This window comes from Bombina bombina, chromosome 5, assembly GCF_027579735.1.
Source record: "Bombina bombina isolate aBomBom1 chromosome 5, aBomBom1.pri, whole genome shotgun sequence".
NCBI classification, from domain to species: domain Eukaryota; kingdom Metazoa; phylum Chordata; class Amphibia; order Anura; family Bombinatoridae; genus Bombina; species Bombina bombina.
The window spans coordinates 125,800,983-125,821,788 of record NC_069503.1 but is presented as its reverse complement, the minus strand read 5'-3'; the positions used below and the strand labels follow the sequence as shown (position 1 = coordinate 125,821,788).

The following is a 20,806-nucleotide window of genomic DNA, read 5'->3' as shown; positions in this document are numbered from 1 at the left end:
TCTTGTTCATACAAAGTCTGGAAGAATTCAGAGAACACTCTTTCAATATCTGGGTGGTTCGTATATCTCTTATCTCCATGTTTGATAGCGGTGATAGCCTGTCTAGGCGAAAAGTTCGCTAATCTCGCTAAGAATTTCGCCGATCTGCCCGTGTAACCCCCGTATCTAGCTTTCAATCTAATTTCTTCCTGGGCACTAATCTGTTTCATGTGTGTGTCTCGAAGAGTCTTAGCTGTAGTGTAGGCCTCCCAAGTTTCTCTGGTATGTTTACTGACATAGGCTCTATAAGCGTTCTTAACACGATTAGCTAATTGTCTAGTCACTGAGCTACAATGTTTTGACCAGAAGCGTGTATAAGATTTAATCTCTCCGCGTAAGACGGCCTTGGAAGCTTCCCAGAATGTCTCAATTTTATCCATATAATTGCCATTATTATTTTGATAATCTGCCCACTTCGATCGTACGTGTTGCTGAAATTTTATGTTATTACATAGATGTCTGGGGAAGGAAATATAATTTGATCCCGACCGCATCTGGCCAGTGTCAAGCTTTAGTACAATAACAGAGTGATCAGAGATAACTATATCTTCGATTCCAGAGATCCAATTTCGGCCAAGCATTGTTTCTGATATCAGAAAATAGTCAAGCCGGGAGAATGAACGCTGGACATGAGATACACACGTATAAGTACGATCGTCCGGGTTCTGTACCCGCCATAAATCGACCAGGCCCAGATGCGAACATAATTTCTGAAAGATGCGTACCTTCCTACCTCTGCTGATTAAAGCTCTTTTATTAGAACTATCTAAAAGGGGGTCAGCTAGCAAGTTAAGATCTCCTGCAATAATTAGATTTAATCCAATAAATTTATGGAGCTTTACGGACAAAACTGACCAGAATGTATGGTCAATTTGATTGGGTCCGTATATGTTGCAAATTATATATCTAATATGCTTAATTTCTATTTCAAGTATTAAAAATCTCCCTTCGGGATCAGCCTCCATATTAATTATATGATAATCCAATCTCCGGTTTATCAATATTGCGACCCCCCTCTTCCTTGAAGTGAATGGAGCTGCTACCACTTCCCCTACCCACTTAGATTTAAGTTTGGGGGTTTCGGTGATATTAAGATGTAGTTCCTGTAAGAGAACTATATCGGGGTTACATTTCCCTAAATGTTTTATTATAGCTTTTCTTTTAATTGGTGAATTAATACCCCCTACATTCCAGGATAGTAACTTAAGATTATATGCCATCAATATTATTTACATTCCATGATAGAAATTTAGGATTATACGCCATCAATATTATTCAACTTACCCGCCCCTACCCTCAGAAGGTATTCCATAGGTTCTAAAACATAACTGGGGACCGCTGTCCGGAAGGTGACAGTCAAGACAGAAAAGAGGGCGGGGGGAGGAAGAGAGGGAAAGGGAGAGGAGAGGAGAAGAGAGAGAAGGAAAGGAAAAGAAAAGAAAAAAAAAAAAAGGGAATTTTTTTTTTTTAAAAAAACCACCATTACTATAGCTAACATAGATTGCACTTATGGAAACCATATAGCCTGCCAAAAAACATCTCATGTTAGTTAACTGATTAAATTCTAAGATCAAAAAAAGCATATCTTTAATATAATTCGATACGTGATCAGGGTACCCCTGATTCCCTACAGAAAGTCTCTGCCTCCATAGCATTATTAAGTGTGTGTGTATTACCATCTTTCTGTACAATTAACTTTGCGGGGTAAATCAATCTAATATCGTAGTTCTCCCTCCGTAGTCTCCCATAGAAAAAAGACATGTCTCTTATTTGCACTTGTGAAAAACATATAGCCATCAAGAACATAACCCTTAATAATTAAATGTTTAAATTCTAAGATCAAAAAGCATATCCTTAATACCATTCGGTACATGGTCATGGTATCCCTGTTTCCCTACAGAAGGTCTCTGCCTCCATAACATTGAGTGTGTGTGTATTACCATCTTTCTGTACTATTAGCTTTGCGGGATAAATCAGTCTGATATTGTAGTTTTCTTCTCTTCTCTTAGTTAGTGTTTCAGAGGAGAAGTCTTGGAACATTAGTAGTTTATGGGGGCCTACGGAGAGAGAGCCACATTTCCTGTAATGTTTGAGATATAATAACTTGTCTTGGAAGTTCACGAACTTAAAAATTACTGGCCTGGGTCTTGCGGCCTCACTGTGCTCACGCCTTTGACCTATCCTATGTACCCTCTCGATCAAAAAGGGAGCAGCAGGAGCCGGAATCTGTAAAGCCTGGGGTAGTATAATGGTGGCAAAGTTCATTAAGTCTTGAAATTCAGGGGACTCAGGCAGACCGATCACTTTAAGATTATTACGTCTCGATCGGTCCTCAAGGTCCTCCACCTTGGCCTGCAAGGACGAAATGATTTTGCTATGAGTGTCCATTGTAGGATCCGTTACATTAAGTCTGTCCTCTAGATCCGAGATCCGATTCTCTATTTCCTCAAGTCTTGAGGAAAACTGCCTAACCTCTAAAGTGAGGTTTGATATCTCACTTCTGATCTCCTGCTTGATCATATCGAATTGAGGTGTAAGTAATTTGGCCACTTCAGCTGCAAATTCTGGCATATTAATGGGAAAGGGATTGGGGATACTTTTTTCCAGTGGGGAGACTATACTGGAGTCCAGATTCCTGCTGCCCCCTTTTTTGTCCCTTGCTTTAGGAGGCATATTGGAGGGTGAGCTTTTTGGATTAATGTATTTGTCCATGGACAGGACGTGACTGTAACTTGTCTGTGCTGTGACAGTTACTATCTATATAGCTTACAGATAAGGGAGACAACTCCGAATTCTCAAACAAGTACTTATAGTGCTCTAACCGATAGTTACTAGCTGATAAATCTCATGCAGCAACCCTCTATATTATATGTGTAATACAATTGGTAAAAAAAAAAAAAAAAAAAAAAAAAAAAAATAGAAAAAAAAACAAAAATAGAAAAAAAAACCCCAATGTGTGCTCTACAAGTGATATAGTGTTTTTTGTTTCACTTACACTCCCAAAGTTCCCTAAAAATTTAACTTTTATCTAGAATACTATGCTTTCTGAAAACGCTGTTCTCAGTTTCTAAACTCCTTCTGGTGTATGTTACAGTGTCGACTTAAACCTCATGATACAAAACTTTTAGCTATACAGATAAATATAGAATAGGAAGATATAAAAATTTTAGATAGATATTTTTTTAATATATAGCCACCCTACAAGGAATTACCTGCCCCAAATTAAATTTGCAATAATTTGTAGCTAAAGATTGATCTAAAGGGAATATCCTTCAATGCCCTAATATTTAGTACTATTAACTTAAGGATAGCATTCAGGTGAGAGAATGAATTTATCAAAGCCTGTGTGGCATACTGCCCATTTTATATCATTTATCTACCATACGTAGAAAACAACCTCAACACTCTCTAGCACGGGTTAACTGTCAGCAAAGGAAAATCTGTAAAAATCAGCCCCTTATGTTTTTGCCTCAAATAACACCGCAAAGCAAGTTACTCATATAAGTGCTCATCTCCTTGCTCTTGCTTCCAGGGGAGACAAACCCTTCTGCTTAGACCTATGATGCTCCAAAATTAACAGACCTGTGGAGGACAAGCAAGATATATTATGCACATTTAGGTGAAATATGGATCTCAGTCCTTCAAACCCCAAATTGAGTGTCATTGGCCCCAAACTCAGTCCATCACCCCCAGTTCAATATCACAGTAGAAATTTGCACAGTCCATTGAGGGTGTCAGTGCAGACAATAAATCCAGCAAGTGCTAAGACTACGCACTGTACTCAGCAGGGCACCCGGACAAACATATATGATGAGCAAGCTTAAAGTACCTCTTTAGCATGTGTGAATGTTAAAGTCCAGAGATGCAGAGGGAGTCTTTCTGCGAAACCATCCCGACTCAGTTAAACAGCTCCATTAGCAATCAGCATTGATGAGTTTCACTGCCTGCTTTTCTTCTCTCAAGTCCATGTCAGGAGCAACGCTGCTAACCTTACACACTTGAAGGGACGTGTTCCTGTTCCATGGTGTTGATTCTGGTAAGATTGTTTCATTATATATATGTGATAACGCAAGAAGTCAGGGTCACAGTGTGACACTTTTTATCTTTATAGAATCTAGGGTAATAACCTCGGAAGGGGGTTATGGAACAGGGGGGGTTGTATTATACATAATATTGTTTGTGTTCTGCTGCACTTGTGTGAGATGAGGCAGTAATTAGAGAGAGATTTGGGGCAGGCTTTTCTTTTGGCGCGTCTCGCTCTCGAGTGCAGGGGCGGTTCTGAATGGCACTCCATGTCACTGGGTATGGCTTCTGTAACTTCCTCTTTCTCGAACTGCGTTCGGAGGAGACAAAAACTGTTTCTTGTAATCCGGGTCATAGGATGTGCTAAATGCCCCGCCCATTGGGATATAAAGGTACCATTTAATAGTTTGATAAAGTCTGTAATAAAGGCGCAAGCTATTTAGGACTCTGATATCAATATTGCTATATCAAAAAAGAATTAAGTAATTGGTACGACTGAGCCATCCACCTCTGATGGTTCTCCGCCCCGTGAGGTGCGTTCCCTACAATAATCTCCGATTACACAAGCAGTTACCCAGGGCACTACTAACCCTCCCGCGGGAGGGGTCCTTTGGCCTCCAGACTTCGCCGATCAGCTGCAGATGGCGGGTTCTGCTGCCATCAATGTGATGCCTCACCCTAAGCGCAAACGGAAGGTATGGCACTGCTATCCGTCTCAGGGGTCTTCGACTCCGCTGGATGTCTCGGACAGATTATGCGCTGAGGACAACGCAGACTTATAGGAGGATGTCACTTCTGGGTCGAAATCGGCTACTTCTAGACTTCCATTCGCGGAGGAAACAGATTTCAGATTTAAGGTGGAGCATTTGCGTATTCTTCGGAAAAAAGTTCTTGCTACGCTGGAGTTTCCGTAACCGAAACTCCCGGAGTTCGATCCCTTAACTGGATAGGGTTTACGAAAACAGGGTAGTGCCACATGCCTTTCCGGTTCCTATCAAAAATGGCGAACATTATTAAGAATGAATGGGAGAAAATGGTTTTGCACTTTTCTCCCTCGTCTCTTCGTTCCGGATGCGCAACTCGAATTGTAGGGAACCGTCCCTAAGGTGGATGGTGCTATCTCCACGCTTGATAAGAGAACGACCATTCCGCATGAGGATAGCTTCTCTTTTAAGGAACCCATGGATAAAAAGATGGAGTCCATGTTGCGGAAGATGTTCCAACTGACAGGGTTAGTTTTCCAACCGTCGGCGGCAGTCGCTGAGATGGCTGGTGCGGCTACCTACTGGTGTGACCCCACTATCAGCAATGGTCGAGGTGGAGATTCCCCTCTATGACATTTTGGATCGAATCAAAGCCCTAAGGGTAGCACATTCGTTCATTTGTGATGCTATCATGCAGATTATTCGCCTGAATGCTAAGACATCGGGGTTTTCTGTTTTAGCCCGCAGGGCTCTGTGGCTAAAATCGTGGTTTGCTGACATGACGTCAGTCTCGCTTGCTTTCCCTACCATTCAAGGGGAAGGTTTTATTTGGCCTGGGCCTGGATTCTGGTGCCTTCTTACCTCAGGATAAGAAGACCAAAACTAAGGGATCTACTTTTTTGTCCCTTTTGTGCAGACAAGTCTCAGCGCCAGCAGCCTTCCACAAAATCTGAACAATCCAAGGGATCTTGGAAGCCAGCAAACTCATGAAACAAGTCCAAGCAGAACAAGAAGCCAGCCGAGTCAGTCAGCATTAAAGGGCGGCCCCCTACCCGTCCTTGGACCAGGTATGGGCAAACTATCTTTTTTGCAGAGGCTTGGGGGGAGACGTTGCAGACCCTTGGGTCCTGGAGGTCGTCGGCCAGGGATACAGGAAAGGTTTCAAATCGTATCCGCCCATGGGCAGGTTCCTCCTGTCAAACATCTCTTCAAGACCAGAAAAGAGATGCCTTCCTGGGGTGTATGAGGTATCTCTCATGTCTTGGGGTAATCGTCCCACTCCCTCAGGCAGAAAGAGGTCTGGGGTATTATTTAAAGCTTTTCTTGGTCCCAAAGCAGGAGGGCACTTTCATCCAATTCTGGACCTAAAGGCCCTAAACAAGTTTTTTTCAATGTATATGTGTATGTTGAGACAATGGAACGGTGATCATTCAGATTTGTCCCAACAGATATTTCTGGACAGACCGGTGAGGGAGTCGCTTTCTTGGTGGATTCGACCAGGGCAGTTGTCTCAGGGGACATCCTTCCTGAGACCATCTGGTAGATTGTAACCACGGATGCAAGTCTATCAGGATGGGGAGCTGTTTGGGGTGCCAGAAAGGCAGATAGACTCGAAAGGAATCGAGTCTACCTATAAATATTTTGAAACTTAGAGTGATAATCAATGCCCTGAGGGCTAGGCCCCCTCTGGGGTCGTCCCAATTCATCATTTTCCAATTGGACAACATTACCTCGGTGGCTGGCTTACATAAACCACCTGGCGGGGTTGGGGGCAAGAAGCTCCATAGCAATGAGGGAAGTGTCTCGGATTCTGGAATGGGCAGAGATTCACAATTGTTCGCACTCAACGATCCTTATTCCGCGTGCGGACAACTGGGAATCGAATCTTCTGAGCAGACCGTTGTTTCATCCAGGGGAATTGTCTCTCCACCCCAAGATGTTTGCGGAGATCTGCAGCAGATGGGGAACGACGGAAATAGATCTCATGGCGTCCAGACTCAATTGCAAGCTACCCAGATACTGGTCACGTTCCGGGGATCCCCAGGCGGAACTGACCCTGGGACTTCAACCTAATTTACATATTTCCATCCTTGCCTCTTCTACCTCGAGTAGTGGCCCGCATCAAGCTGGAGCAAGCTTCTGCTATTCTGATTGCTCCTTAGTGGCCGTGGAGGACGGGGTTTGCGGATCTAGTGGCGATGTCGTCATATCCGCCATGAAAGTTACCCTGTTGGTAGGATCTACTAGTTCAAGGTCCTTTTTAACATCAAAATCTCGATTCTCTGAAGCTGACTGTGCGGAGATTGAACGCCTAGTCTTGGCCAAGAGAGGATTTTCGGAGAGTGATTGACACGCTCGTTCAGGCCAGGAAGCCGGTCACTAGGAGGACTTGTCATGGTGTGAGGAACAAGGATACCCATGGCATAATAAGGTCAGGGTATCAAAGATTTTGGCCTTCAGGACGGCCTTGTTAAGGGTCCTGCCACCAGTTCCCTAAGGGGACAGATCTCGGCTTTATCTGTACTACTGCATACGAAGCTTGCAGAGCTTCCTGACATTCGGCCCTTTGTTCAGGCTCTAGTTAGGATCAAACCGGTTTTCAGGAATCTGGCTCCTCCTTGGAGCTTAAACTTAGTTCTTAAGGTTTTGCAGAGGGCTCCGTTTGAGCCTATGCATACCCTTGACATTAAGATTCTCTCATGGAAGGTCCTGTTATTGGCTATTGCATCGGCACGCAGAGTCTGAGTTGGCGGCCTTGCAATGTCCCTACTTCGTTTTTCATGCTGATAAGGCTGTTCTGCGCACTGGTTTGGGATTCCTTCCCATGGTAGTGTCGAGTCATAACATTAATCAGGAAATAGTAGTTCCTTCCTTGTGTCCTAACCCTTCTTCAAAGGAGAGGTTACTTACATAATCTGGATGTGGTTCAGGCCTTGAAGTTTTATCTTCAAGCCACGATGGAGTTCAGACAGACGTCTTTATTTGTTGTGTATTCTGGAAGGCGCAGAGCTCAAAGGGCTTCTGCAGCTTCTCTATCTTTTTGGTTTAGAAGTATAATCCGTCTGGCATATGAGACAGCGGGACATAAGCCTCCTCAGAGGATTACGGCTCACTTGACTAGAGCTGTGGCCTCCTCTTGGGCCTTTAAGAATGAGCTTTCAATGGAGCAGATTTGTAAGGCGGTCACCTGGTTATCCTTACATACTTTTGAAATTTTTTATAAATTTGACTTTTTTGCTTCGGCAGAAGCAGCTTTTGGGGGCGAGGTTCTACAGGCTCCTTTACCCTCCCGTTTTTTTACATTCAGTGTCCTCGAGAACTTGGGTATTTTTTCCCACAAGTGATAAATGAAGCAGTGGTCTCTCCATTAAGATGGAAACATAAATAATGCTTACCTGATAATTTCGTTTCCATCTGTGGGTGGAGAGTCCACTGCATCAGCCCATTCTCTGGGGGGCGGACCTAAATTTATTTCAATCTTCTGGCACCATTTATACCCTGATATTTCTCCTACTGTTCCTTGTTCCCTTGGCAAAATGACTGGGGGATGAGGGGAGTGGGGGAGGTATTTAAGCCTTTGGCTGGGGTGTCTTTGCCTCCTCCTGGTGGCCATGTTCTTATTTCCCACAATTGATGAATGAAGCAGTGGACTCTCCTCCCTCAGATGGAAATGAAATTATCAGGTAATCATAACTTGTTTTTCTTCTACATTGTCTGCAGCATTATCTGCATTCCCTTTATCTGGAAGGAGGAAGAGATGATCTAGGATTTACTAATACCAAGAGTTCTCCATTTTCTAAGTCTGCGTTAGTCGCTCTTATGAGGACGTTCATTCCTAGGTATTTTCTGATGGGAAAATTTGGTCTCTGCGCCTGTAGATGGAGACGCAAGTCCTAATGCTTTAAATTCACAGGATGTTAATTATAGATTGAAACTGGAACACCTTCGTCTTCTGTTGAAAGAGGTCCTTGCTATTTTGGGTCGCTCATACTCTACATTTGCGGAGGTTCCAAAGAGGTCTAATAAATTTAAGAGAGGAGGATAAATCTGGACTCCTTAACAAGAGAATCTCTCTCGTAGTGGATTTCACTGGAAAATCTGTCTCTGGGCACTTGCTTCCTGAGACCTTCCTGGGTGATTGTAACTATGGATGCCAGCCTGTCAGGCTGGGGAGCTGTTTGGGGTTCTCTGAAAGCTCAGGGCCTATGGTCTCAGGAAGAGTTTTCTCATTTCATAAACATCTTGGAGTTGAGAGAAATTATCTTTAGTCTGGTTTATCAGATTCCAGTCTGACAACATCACCTTAGTGGCTTACATTACATCAACCACCAGGGAGGAACTCTGAGTTCCTTGGCCATAAAAGAGGTGACTCACATTCTTCAGTGGGCGGAAGCTTACGATTGTCTCCTATCTATCCACATTCCAGGAGTGGACAATTTGGAAGCAGTTTTCCTGAGCAGACAGACTTTTCATTTCGGGGAGTGGGCTCTCCATCTGGAAGTGTTCTCTCAGTTAACCCTCAGGTGGGGGGTGCCGGAGTTTGATCTTATGGCGTGCCGTAAAAACACCAAGGTTCCGAAGTACGGTTCAAGGTCGAGATCCTATGGCCTTTCTGATAGATGCCCTAGTGGTTCCTTGGGATTTCTCTCTAGCATACCTGTTTCCTCTGTTTGCTCTTCTTCCACGAGTCATTGCTCGTATCAAACAGGAGAGAGCATCGTTAATTCTAATATCTCCTATTTGGCCTCGCAGGATCTGGTTTGCGGATCTAGTAAGGATGTCATCTCTACCTCCTTGGAAATTACTTCTGAGGAAGGACCTTCTAATTCAGGGTCCTTTCCTCCATCCAAATCTGGATTCTCTGAAGTTGACTGCTTGGAGATTGAACGCCTAGTTGTGTCTAGATGTGGTTTTTCTGAAGCAGTCATTGATACTATGCTTCAGGCTCGCAAACCTGTTACTCGCAAGATTTACCATAAGGTATGGTGCAAATATCTTGGTGCGAATCTAAGGGTTTCTCCTGGAGCCGGGTGAGGATTCTTGTATTTCATCTTTTCTTCAAGATGGCCTGGAGAAAGGTTTGTCAGTCAGTATACCGAAGGGTCAGATTTCTCCATTATCTATACTTTTGCACAAACGTTTGTCAGACTTACCAGATGTTCAAGCTTTTGTACAGGCCCTGATCAGAATCAGGCCTGTGTTTAAACCTGTTGCTCCTCCTTGGAACCTTAATCTAGTTCTTAAAGTTTTGCAGCAGACTCTGTTTGAGCCAATGCATGTTGTGGATAAAAAATTATCTTGGAAGGTTTTGTTTCTCCTTACTATTTCTTCCGCTCACATAGTTTGAGCTTTCAGCTCTGCAGTGTGTTTCTCCGTACCTTATCTTTCATGCAGATAAGGCGGTTCTTCGTCCTAAATTGGGGCTTCTCCCTAAGTTGGTGTTGGATCTAAATATTAATCAGGAATTAGTTGTTCCTTCTTTTTGTCCTAATCCTTCTCATAAGGAACGTCTCTTGCATAACTTGGATGTTGTGCGTGCTCTAAAGTTTTACTTACAAGCTACTAAAGTTTTTCAGCAGTTTTCTGCTCTGTTTGTTGTTTTCTCTGGAAGGCCTCTGGAAGGCCACTTCTACTACTCTGTCTCTCTGGTTGAGAAGTTTGCTTTGTTTGGCTTATGAGATTGCTAGACAGCAGCCTCCTGAGACAATTACGACTCATTCCACTAGGGCTGTCTCCTCTTCTTGGGCTTTCAAAAATTAAGCTTCTGTGGAACAGATTTGCAAGGAGGCAACATGGTCCTTTCTGCATACTTTTTCAAAATTTTATAATTTTGCCTCGGCTGAGGCTTCTTTTGGGAGAAAGGTTCAAGCAGTTGTACCTTCTGTTTTGGTCCTCCTGCCTTTTTTCTCCCTCCCATGTTCATTCTGCGTCCTCTAGCTTGGTTATTGGTTCCCACTAGTAATTGGAATGACGTCGTGGACACTTCATGTCATAGGAAAGAAAATAAAATTTATGCTTACCTGATGATAAATTTCTTTCTGTAGAGTCCACGACCCCACCCTCTTTTTTTTTTTTTTTTTTTTTTTTTTTATTATAATTGGGCAGTTTTTTTTGAGTAAACATCAGACACCTTTTCACGCTTGTGTTTCTTCTTTTTCCATTTTCCTTTGGCTGAATGACTGGGGATTTTGGGTAAGGGAAGTTACACTTAACAGCTTTGCTGGGGTGCTTTTTGCCTCCTCCTGCTGTGGTGAGGTGGTCCTTGCTTGATTTTTCTAACTTATTGCTGCCCTTGGTATAGAAAGCCATACTCTGTTCTTTCTTTTCTTTTTCTACAGGTCTCTGGTGTGTCCTGTCACGCCTTGTGAGCTGTCTTGTTGCCGGACAGCTGAACATACAGATAAGTGCTTTTGTCTTCTAGGTCATAGAAACTTGCACTTGAGAAAAATTTCCTGCATAATTTATTTGCAATATATTTAATCCTTAAGGAAGTATTTTATTGGGCAGTGTGCAGGCACTTAGTTTGTGTGAAGACTAAGGGGTTAACTTCCCATACAGTTTACGGGATGTCTCCCCTGAGGCTGTGACTTTTTAGTTCATGGGACCTTTATTTTATTAGGAATGTGATAAAGGAGTTACTGCACATATATCTTTAAATTGTACATTTGAGCTCATCTTTGCTTCCTTAATTTTTTAATCGGCAGTTTAACAAATATGAAGAACTAAAAATAGTGCGCTTTTAGTTTACTGCGCATCTTAATTTATGCCGATCATATGACTCCTCCCTTCTCTTCCGGCTGAGTTCCTGAGCGGAGAAGTGCCATTTTAAACAGCTCCTTGGTGTTGGATTGTTTATTGATCAATGGTGCAGCTGTTTTTATGATCAACTTGGGATTGAAGGGTCAGGTAGGGCACCTCAGTTGGTCTGAGGTGTAGAGTCTGCTTGTTAATTTGTACTTCTTCGTTCTCAGCGTGTGTAAATTTTATTTCTTAAAGCGACTGTCAATTTTATTTAACAAGGGTTTTGCTCCTAGTCATTCCTTTATTTTTGTGATTCTTAGTGGCCCAAATTGTTTTACTATGGACATGGAACAAGGCTCTGCTCCTATGGATAAATGTTTGTCTTGAGGCCCAAATTGTTTTAAAGATAAAGTTTTGGTTTCTGAGCCTCATGTCTCTCAGGATGATGCTGTTCAGGCAATGCCACAGCTTTCTCCTCAAATGTCCCAAACCTCAATGGCTACACATATAGTGCCCTGCAATTCCTCTCAGCCTCCTGGAGGAGTTTATTTGCCATCAGATTTTTCCGCACTGATATCTTCAGTGGTATCTGCGACTATCTGCTTTCCCCATGTTAGGGAAGCGGAAGAGGAAATCTAATAATTGTTCTGAGTGTAAGGTGTCTGTTCCATCTGCTGCTACACAGGTTGCTCTCCCTCATAAGTCTGAGTAGGATACCTCAGGCTCTGAGGGCGAAATCTCAGATTTGGACAGTATAATTATTTCTCCAACATAGGTGTGTCCGGTCCACGGCGTCATCCTTACTTGTGGGATATTCTCTTCCCCAACAGGAAATGGCAAAGAGCCCAGCAAAGCTGGTCACATGATCCCTCCTAGGCTCCGCCTACCCCAGTCATTCTCTTTGCCGTTGTACAGGCAACATCTCCACGGAGATGGCTTAGAGTTTTTTAGTGTTTAACTGTAGTTTTTATTATTCAATCAAGAGTTTGTTATTTTAAAATAGTGCTGGTATGTACTATTTACTCTGAAACAGAAAAGAGATGAAGATTTCTGTTTGTATGAGGAAAATGATTTTAGCAACCGTTACTAAAATCCATGGCTGTTCCACACAGGACTGTTGAGAGGAATTAACTTCAGTTGGGGGAACAGTGAGCAGTCTCTTGCTGCTTGAGGTATGACACATTCTAACAAGACGATGTAATGCTGGAAGCTGTCATTTTCCCTATGGGATCCGGTAAGCCATGTTTATTAAGATAGTAAATAAGGGCTTCACAAGGGCTTATTAAGACTGTAGACTTTTTCTGGGCTAAATCGATTCATATATTACACATATTTAGCCTTGAGGAATCATTTAATCTGGGTATTTTGGTAAAATTATATCGGCAGGCACTGTTTTAGACACCTTATTCTTTAGGGGCTTTCCCTAATCATAGGCAGAGCCTCATTTTCGCGCCGGTATTGCGCACTTGTTTTTGAGAGGCATGACATGCAGTCGCATGTGTGAGGAGCTCTGATACATAGAAAAGACTTTCTGAAGGCGTCATTTGGTATCGTATTCCCCTTTGGGCTTGGTTGGGTCTCAGCAAAGCAGATACCAGGGACTGTAAAGGGGTTAAAGTTAAAAACGGCTCCGGTTCCGTTATTTTAAGGGTTAAAGCTTCCAAATTTGGCGTGCAATACTTTTAAGGCTTTAAGACACTGTGGTGAAATTTTGGTGAATTTTGAACAATTCCTTCATATTTTTTCGCAATTGCAGTAATAAAGTGTGTTCGGTTTAAAATTTAAAGTGACAGTAACGGTTTTATTTTAAAACGTTTTTTGTACTTTGTTATCAAGTTTATGCCTGTTTAACATGTCTGAACTACCAGATAGACTGTGTTCTGAATGTGGGGAAGCCAGGGTTCCTTCTCATTTAAATAAATGTGATTTATGTGACAATGAAAATGATGCCCAAGATGATTCCTCAAGTGAGGGGAGTAAGCATGGTACTGCATCATTCCCTCCTTCGTCTACACGAGTCTTGCCCACTCAGGAGGCCCCTAGTACATCTAGCGCGCCAATACTCCTTACTATGCAACAATTAACGGCTGTAATGGATAATTCTATCAAAAACATTTTAGCCAAAATGCCCACTTATCAGCGTAAGCGCGACTGCTCTGTTTTAGATACTGAAGAGCATGACGACGATGATGATAATGGTTCTGAAATGCCCCTACACCAGTCTGATGGGGCCAGGGAGGTTTTGTCTGAGGGAGAAATTTCAGATTCAGGGAAAATTTCTCAACAAGCTGAACCCGATGTGATTACATTTAAATTTAAGTTGGAACATCTCCGCGCTCTGCTTAAGGAGGTATTATCCACTCTGGATGATTGTGAGAATTTGATCATCCCAGAGAAACTATGTAAAATGGACAAGTTCCTAGAGGTCCCGGGGCTCCCAGAAGCTTTTCCTATACCCAAGCGGGTGGCGGACATTGTAAATAAAGAATGGGAAAGGCCCGGTATACCTTTCGTCCCTCCCCCCATATTTAAAAAATTGTTTCCTATGGTCGACCCCAGAAAGGACTTATGGCAGACAGTCCCCAAGGTCGAGGGAGCGGTTTCCACTTTAAACAAACGCACCACTATACCCATAGAAGATAGTTGTGCTTTCAAAGATCCTATGGATAAAAAATTAGAAGGTTTACTTAAAAAGATGTTTGTTCAGCAGGGTTACCTTCTACAACCAATTTCATGCATTGTCCCTGTCACTACAGCCGCGTGTTTCTGGTTCGATGAGCTAGTAAAGGCGGTCGACAGTGATTCTCCTCCTTATGAGGAGATTATGGACAGAATCCGTGCTCTCAAATTGGCTAATTCTTTCACCCTAGACGCCACTTTGCAATTGGCTAGGTTAGCGGCTAAGAATTCTGGGTTTGCTATTGTGGCGCGCAGAGCGCTTTGGTTGAAATCTTGGTCAGCTGATGCGTCTTCCAAGAACAAACTACTTAACATTCCTTTCAAGGGGAAAACGCTGTTTGGCCCTGACTTGAAAGAGATTATCTCTGATATCACTGGGGGTAAGGGCCACGCCCTTCCTCAGGATCGGTCTTTCAAGGCCAAAAATAAACCTAATTTTCGTCCCTTTCGTAGAAACGGACCAGCCCAAAGTGCTACGTCCTCTAAGCAAGAGGGTAATACTTCTCAAGCCAAGCCAGCTTGGAGACCAATGCAAGGCTGGAACAAGGGAAAGCAGGCCAAGAAACCTGCTACCAAGACAGCATGAAATGTTGGCCCCCGATCCGGGACCGGATCTGGTGGGGGGCAGACTCTCTCTCTTCGCTCAGGCTTGGGCAAGAGATGTTCTGGATCCTTGGGCACTAGAAATAGTCTCCCAAGGTTATCTTCTGGAATTCAAGGGGCTTCCCCCAAGGGGGAGGTTCCACAGGTCTCAGTTGTCTTCAGACCACATAAAAAGACAGGCATTCTTACATTGTGTAGAAGACCTGTTAAAAATGGGAGTGATTCATCCTGTTCCATTAGGAGAACAAGGGATGGGGTTCTACTCCAATCTGTTCATAGTTCCCAAAAAAGAGGGAACGTTCAGACCAATCTTAGATCTCAAGATCTTAAACAAGTTTCTCAAGGTTCCATCGTTCAAAATGGAAACCATTCGAACAATTCTTCCTTCCATCCAGGAAGGTCAATTCATGACCACGGTGGATTTAAAGGATGCGTATCTACATATTCCTATCCACAAGGAACATCATCGGTTCCTAAGGTTCGCATTCCTGGACAAGCATTACCAGTTCGTGGCGCTTCCTTTCGGATTAGCCACTGCTCCAAGGATTTTCACAAAGGTACTAGGGTCCCTTCTAGCGGTGCTAAGACCAAGGGGCATTGCAGTAGTACCTTACTTGGACGACATTCTGATTCAAGCGTCGTCCCTTCCTCAAGCAAAGGCTCACACGGACATAGTCCTGGCCTTTCTCAGATCTCACGGATGGAAAGTGAACGTGGAAAAGAGTTCTCTATCTCCGTCGACAAGAGTTCCCTTCTTGGGAACAATAATAGACTCCTTAGAAATGAGGATTTTTCTGACAGAGGCCAGAAAAACAAAACTTCTAAACTCTTGTCGGATACTTCATTCCGTTCCTCTTCCTTCCATAGCGCAGTGCATGGAAGTGATAGGTTTGATGGTAGCGGCAATGGACATAGTTCCTTTTGCGCGCATTCATCTAAGACCATTACAACTGTGTATGCTCAGTCAGTGGAATGGGGACTATACAGACTTGTCTCCGAAGATACAAGTAAATCAGAGGACCAGAGACTCACTCCGTTGGTGGCTGTCCCTGGACAACCTGTCACAAGGGATGACCTTCCGCAGACCAGAGTGGGTCATTGTCACGACCGACGCCAGTCTGATGGGCTGGGGCGCGGTCTGGGGATCCCTGAAAGCTCAGGGTCTTTGGTCTCGGGAAGAATCTCTTCTACCGATAAATATTCTGGAACTGAGAGCGATATTCAATGCTCTCAAGGCTTGGCCTCAGCTAGCGAGGGCCAAGTTCATACGGTTTCAATCAGACAACATGACGACTGTTGCGTACATCAACCATCAGGGGGGAACAAGGAGTTCCCTGGCGATGGAAGAAGTGACCAAAATCATTCAATGGGCGGAGACTCGCTCCTGCCACCTGTCTGCAATCCACATCCCAGGAGTGGAAAATTGGGAAGCGGATTTTCTGAGTCGTCAGACATTGCATCCGGGGGAGTGGGAACTCCATCCGGAACTCTTTGCCCAAATCACTCAACTGTGGGGCATTCCAGACATGGATCTGATGGCCTCTCGTCAGAACTTCAAGGTTCCTTGCTACGGGTCCAGATCCAGGGATCCCAAGGCGACTCTAGTAGATGCACTAGTAGCACCTTGGACCTTCAAACTAGCTTATGTATTCCCGCCGTTTCCTCTCATCCCCAGGCTGGTAGCCAGGATCAATCAGGAGAGGGCGTCGGTGATCTTGATAGCTCCTGCGTGGCCACGCAGGACTTGGTATGCAGATCTGGTGAATATGTCATCGGCTCCACCATGGAAGCTACCTTTGAGACGAGACCTTCTTGTTCAAGGTCCGTTCGAACATCCGAATCTGGTCTCACTCCAGCTGACTGCTTGGAGATTGAACGCTTGATCTTATCAAAGCGAGGGTTCTCAGATTCTGTTATTGATACTCTTGTTCAGGCCAGAAAGCCTGTAACTAGAAAAATTTACCACAAAATTTGGAAAAAATATATCTGTTGGTGTGAATCTAAAGGATTCCCTTGGGACAAGGTTAAGATTCCTAAGATTCTATCCTTCCTTCAAGAAGGATTGGAAAAAGGATTATCTGCAAGTTCCTTGAAGGGACAGATTTCTGCCTTGTCGGTGTTACTTCACAAAAAGCTGGCAGCTGTGCCAGATGTTCAAGCCTTTGTTCAGGCTCTGGTTAGAATCAAGCCTGTTTACAAACCTTTGACTCCTCCTTGGAGTCTCAACTTAGTTCTTTCAGTTCTTCAGGGGGTTCCGTTTGAACCCTTACATTCCGTTGATATTAAGTTATTATCTTGGAAAGTTTTGTTTTTGGTTGCAATTTCTTCTGCTAGAAGAGTTTCAGAATTATCTGCTCTGCAGTGTTCTCCTCCTTATCTGGTGTTCCATGCAGATAAGGTGGTTTTACGTACTAAACCTGGTTTTCTTCCAAAAGTTGTTTCTAACAAAAACATTAACCAGGAGATAGTCGTGCCTTCTCTGTGTCCGAAACCAGTTTCGAAGAAGGAACGTTTGTTGCACAATTTGGATGTTGTTCGTGCTCTAAAATTCTATTTAGATGCTACAAAGGATTTTAGACAAACATCTTCCTTGTTTGTTGTTTATTCTGGTAAAAGGAGAGGTCAAAAAGCAACTTCTACCTCTCTCTCTTTTTGGATTAAAAGCATCATCAGATTGGCTTACGAGACTGCCGGACGGCAGCCTCCTGAAAGAATCACAGCTCATTCCACTAGGGCTGTGGCTTCCACATGGGCCTTCAAGAACGAGGCTTCTGTTGATCAGATATGTAGGGCAGCGACTTGGTCTTCACTGCACACTTTTACCAAATTTTACAAGTTTGATACTTTTGCTTCTTCTGAGGCTATTTTTGGGAGAAAGGTTTTGCAAGCCGTGGTGCCTTCCATTTAGGTGACCTGATTTGCTCCCTCCCTTCATCCGTGTCCTAAAGCTTTGGTATTGGTTCCCACAAGTAAGGATGACGCCGTGGACCGGACACACCTATGTTGGAGAAAACAGAATTTATGTTTACCTGATAAATTACTTTCTCCAACGGTGTGTCCGGTCCACGGCCCGCCCTGGTTTTTTAATCAGGTCTGATAATTTATTTTCTTTAACTACAGTCACCACGGTATCATATGGTTTCTCCTATGCAAATATTCCTCCTTAACGTCGGTCGAATGACTGGGGTAGGCGGAGCCTAGGAGGGATCATGTGACCAGCTTTGCTGGGCTCTTTGCCATTTCCTGTTGGGGAAGAGAATATCCCACAAGTAAGGATGACGCCGTGGACCGGACACACCGTTGGAGAAAGTAATTTATCAGGTAAACATAAATTCTGTTTTTGTCTGACTCTGAAGAGGTAAACTTCAGATTTAAGCTTGAACACCTCCGTGTACTATTAAAGGAGGTACTGGCTACTTTGGACAACTCCGATTCTTCGCTGTCAATTCTAAAAAATCTAGTAAGCTTAACAAATACTATGATGTTTGTTCCTTTGTGGAAGTGTTTCCTGTTCCAGATCGTGCAACAGAGATTATTACACAGGAATGGGAGAAGCCAGGGATACCTTTCTCCCCGTCTTTAAAAAGAGGTTTCCTGTTGCGGACTCATTTGAGATTCATGGCGCCTAAAGTAGAAGGGGCTATTTCTACTCTGGCTAAGAGAACTAAGATCCCTATTGAGGATAGTTGTTTCTTTAAGGATCCCATGGACAAGAAGCTGGAGGCTTATTTGAAGATGATGTATGTTCATCAGGGTCTTCAATGGCAACCTGCAGTTTGTATTGCCACAGTAGCAAGTGCAGATAGGTTGCTAACATGCAAATCATTAGACTGGGAGCAAAGATGTCTGGCTTCACTGTTCTAGCCCATAGAGCTCTGTGGCTTAAATCTTGGTCAGCTGATGTTACCTCCAAGTCTAAGCTTCTGGTGCTTCCTTACAAGGGTAAGACCTTGTTTGGTCCTTGTCTGGCAGAAATAATTTCTGATATTACGGGTGGAAAAGGATCTTTTCTACCACAAGACAAGAATAGATCTAAAGGATGTCACAGTAATTTTCGTTCCTTTCGTAACTTCAAAAGTCTTCCTCTCCCTCTTCCAAGCAGGAGCAGTCTAAATCTTCTTGGAGACCAAATCACTCTTGGAACAAGGGGAAGCAAATAAAGAAACCCTATGCTGAGTAAGTCGGCATGAAGGGTCTGCCCCCGGTCCGGGATCAGATCAAGTTGGGGGGGGGGGGTTAGACTTTCCCTGTTTTGTCAAGCATGGATAAAGGGATGTTCTAGATCCTTGGGCTGTGGACTTTGTGTCTCAGTGTTACAAAATCTCGTCTAAGTTATCTGCGGATCAGGTAAAAAGAGAGGTCAGAAGGCTACTGCTACTTCTTTCCCTCTGGTTGAGAAGTATGATTAGTTTTGCTTATGAGACTTCTGGTCAGCAGCCTCCTGAGAGAATTAGAGATCATTCCACTAGGGCTGTCTCTTCTTTGTGGGTTTTCAAAAATTAAGCTTCTGTGGAACAGATTTGCAAGGCTGCAACTTTGTCCTATATTTTTTGCCTCAGGTGAGGCCTCTTTTGGGAGAAAGGGTTCTTAAAGCGGTGGTGCCTTCGGTTTAGGTTCCTGTCTTGTTCTCCCTTCTTATTCATTCCGTGTCCTCTAGCTTGGGTATTGGTTCCCACTAGTAATTGGAATGACGTTGTGGACTCTCCATGTCCGGAAATAAATTTATCAGGTTATCATACATTTTATCTTTTTAAAAGCAGTTAGTACAGCCCTTTTCTTAGGAAAATATTAATTGTTTTGCAGTCAAGGAACACACCCCTGAAAGTGTTTTGCTGTGGCTAATTAGGGACAGATATATAAAAGCTGCGCAAACCAGGAAATGCATAGCTAGCAAATAGTTTCAATAGGGATTTGAAACACGTATTAAAAATGCAATTTATTTGTAACCAGTTATATTCAAATACAAAAAGAATTTATCTGTGTAAATTAATACATTTAAATAAATATGGGCAATCTAGTGCGGTCTAAGGGACTTAAAAAAAAAAATCAAAAAAATGTTTAGACTTGTGACCATTAAATCATTGATGCTGTCATTTTAATTTTCAGTGCCTTTATAAAGTTTGTGGAATTTTTATTAAGAAATATTTCCTCAGATTTCCCACAAGTAATTCATTTTTTTTTTTATTTTTTTTTTATTCATTTTTTTTTGTTTTGTTTTTTCTTTTAATTTAGCATCTAGCAGCTGTGGAAGAACGTAAAATTAAATCTTTGGTGGCCCTTTTAGTGGAGACGCAAATGAAGAAACTTGAAATTAAGCTGCGACATTTTGAGGAGCTAGAAACCATCATGGACAGAGAAAAGGAGGCAGTAAGTCACTATTGCTAAACTAAGGATCTACCTCGTTATTCGCATGTCCATCCTGCTTTAAAAGGAAATAATAAAGAAAAAAATTAGCACTTTTTGTAACAATAGAATTGCTTAATCATTGGGGGAAAGTGTTAAAGCTAGACATTTCAATATGTGGGCAGACTTAATGTGGGGGCATAGAATTTCAAAACTTAAATTTGCTTTACAACATCGTTTAAACTTGCGTTAATCATGAATTGGGGCATAGAAACTATTGTGCAGAAGTGCCCAAACCTTGGAATAGAGGTATTACTGAGAAAGTAAGGGTCTAACTGTCAAATATAGCATTAACAATACCTTCTATTTACATTAATCATGGTTATCTTAGTAGTACCCTCTTATGAATGGTCTGGGGGGGGGTAAAATATTCCACCCCGGCCACAAGTGGCATTACATAGTCTGTGAATTAGCAAGTTGTTTAAAATTGCATGCTTTATCTTAGGTTTTATATCCCTTTAAAGCAGGGGTGGTTTCCACTCTATTTGGAACTAGAAGCTCCCAGGGTCTATGGTCAGCTGTCCCTTACCCTTTGGCACCCACCTGCTTATGTTTTGTTTCAATTGACGTGAAAGTCAAAATAAAACATTTCAGATAGAAGGGTGCAATTTAAA

At 42.9% G+C, this 20,806-nt stretch overlaps 1 protein-coding gene across 1 annotated transcript in view; it reads left to right on the top strand.

Moving 5' to 3' along the window:
* SMARCC1 (SWI/SNF related, matrix associated, actin dependent regulator of chromatin subfamily c member 1) overlaps nucleotides 1-20,806 on the top strand; it is a gene marked incomplete in the record, with an annotated part of 306,811 nt that overhangs the window by 249,539 nt on the left and 36,466 nt on the right. The window contains 1 exon segment of the mRNA XM_053713684.1: nucleotides 20,022-20,156. Coding sequence (XP_053569659.1) covers nucleotides 20,022-20,156 — 135 coding nt within the window.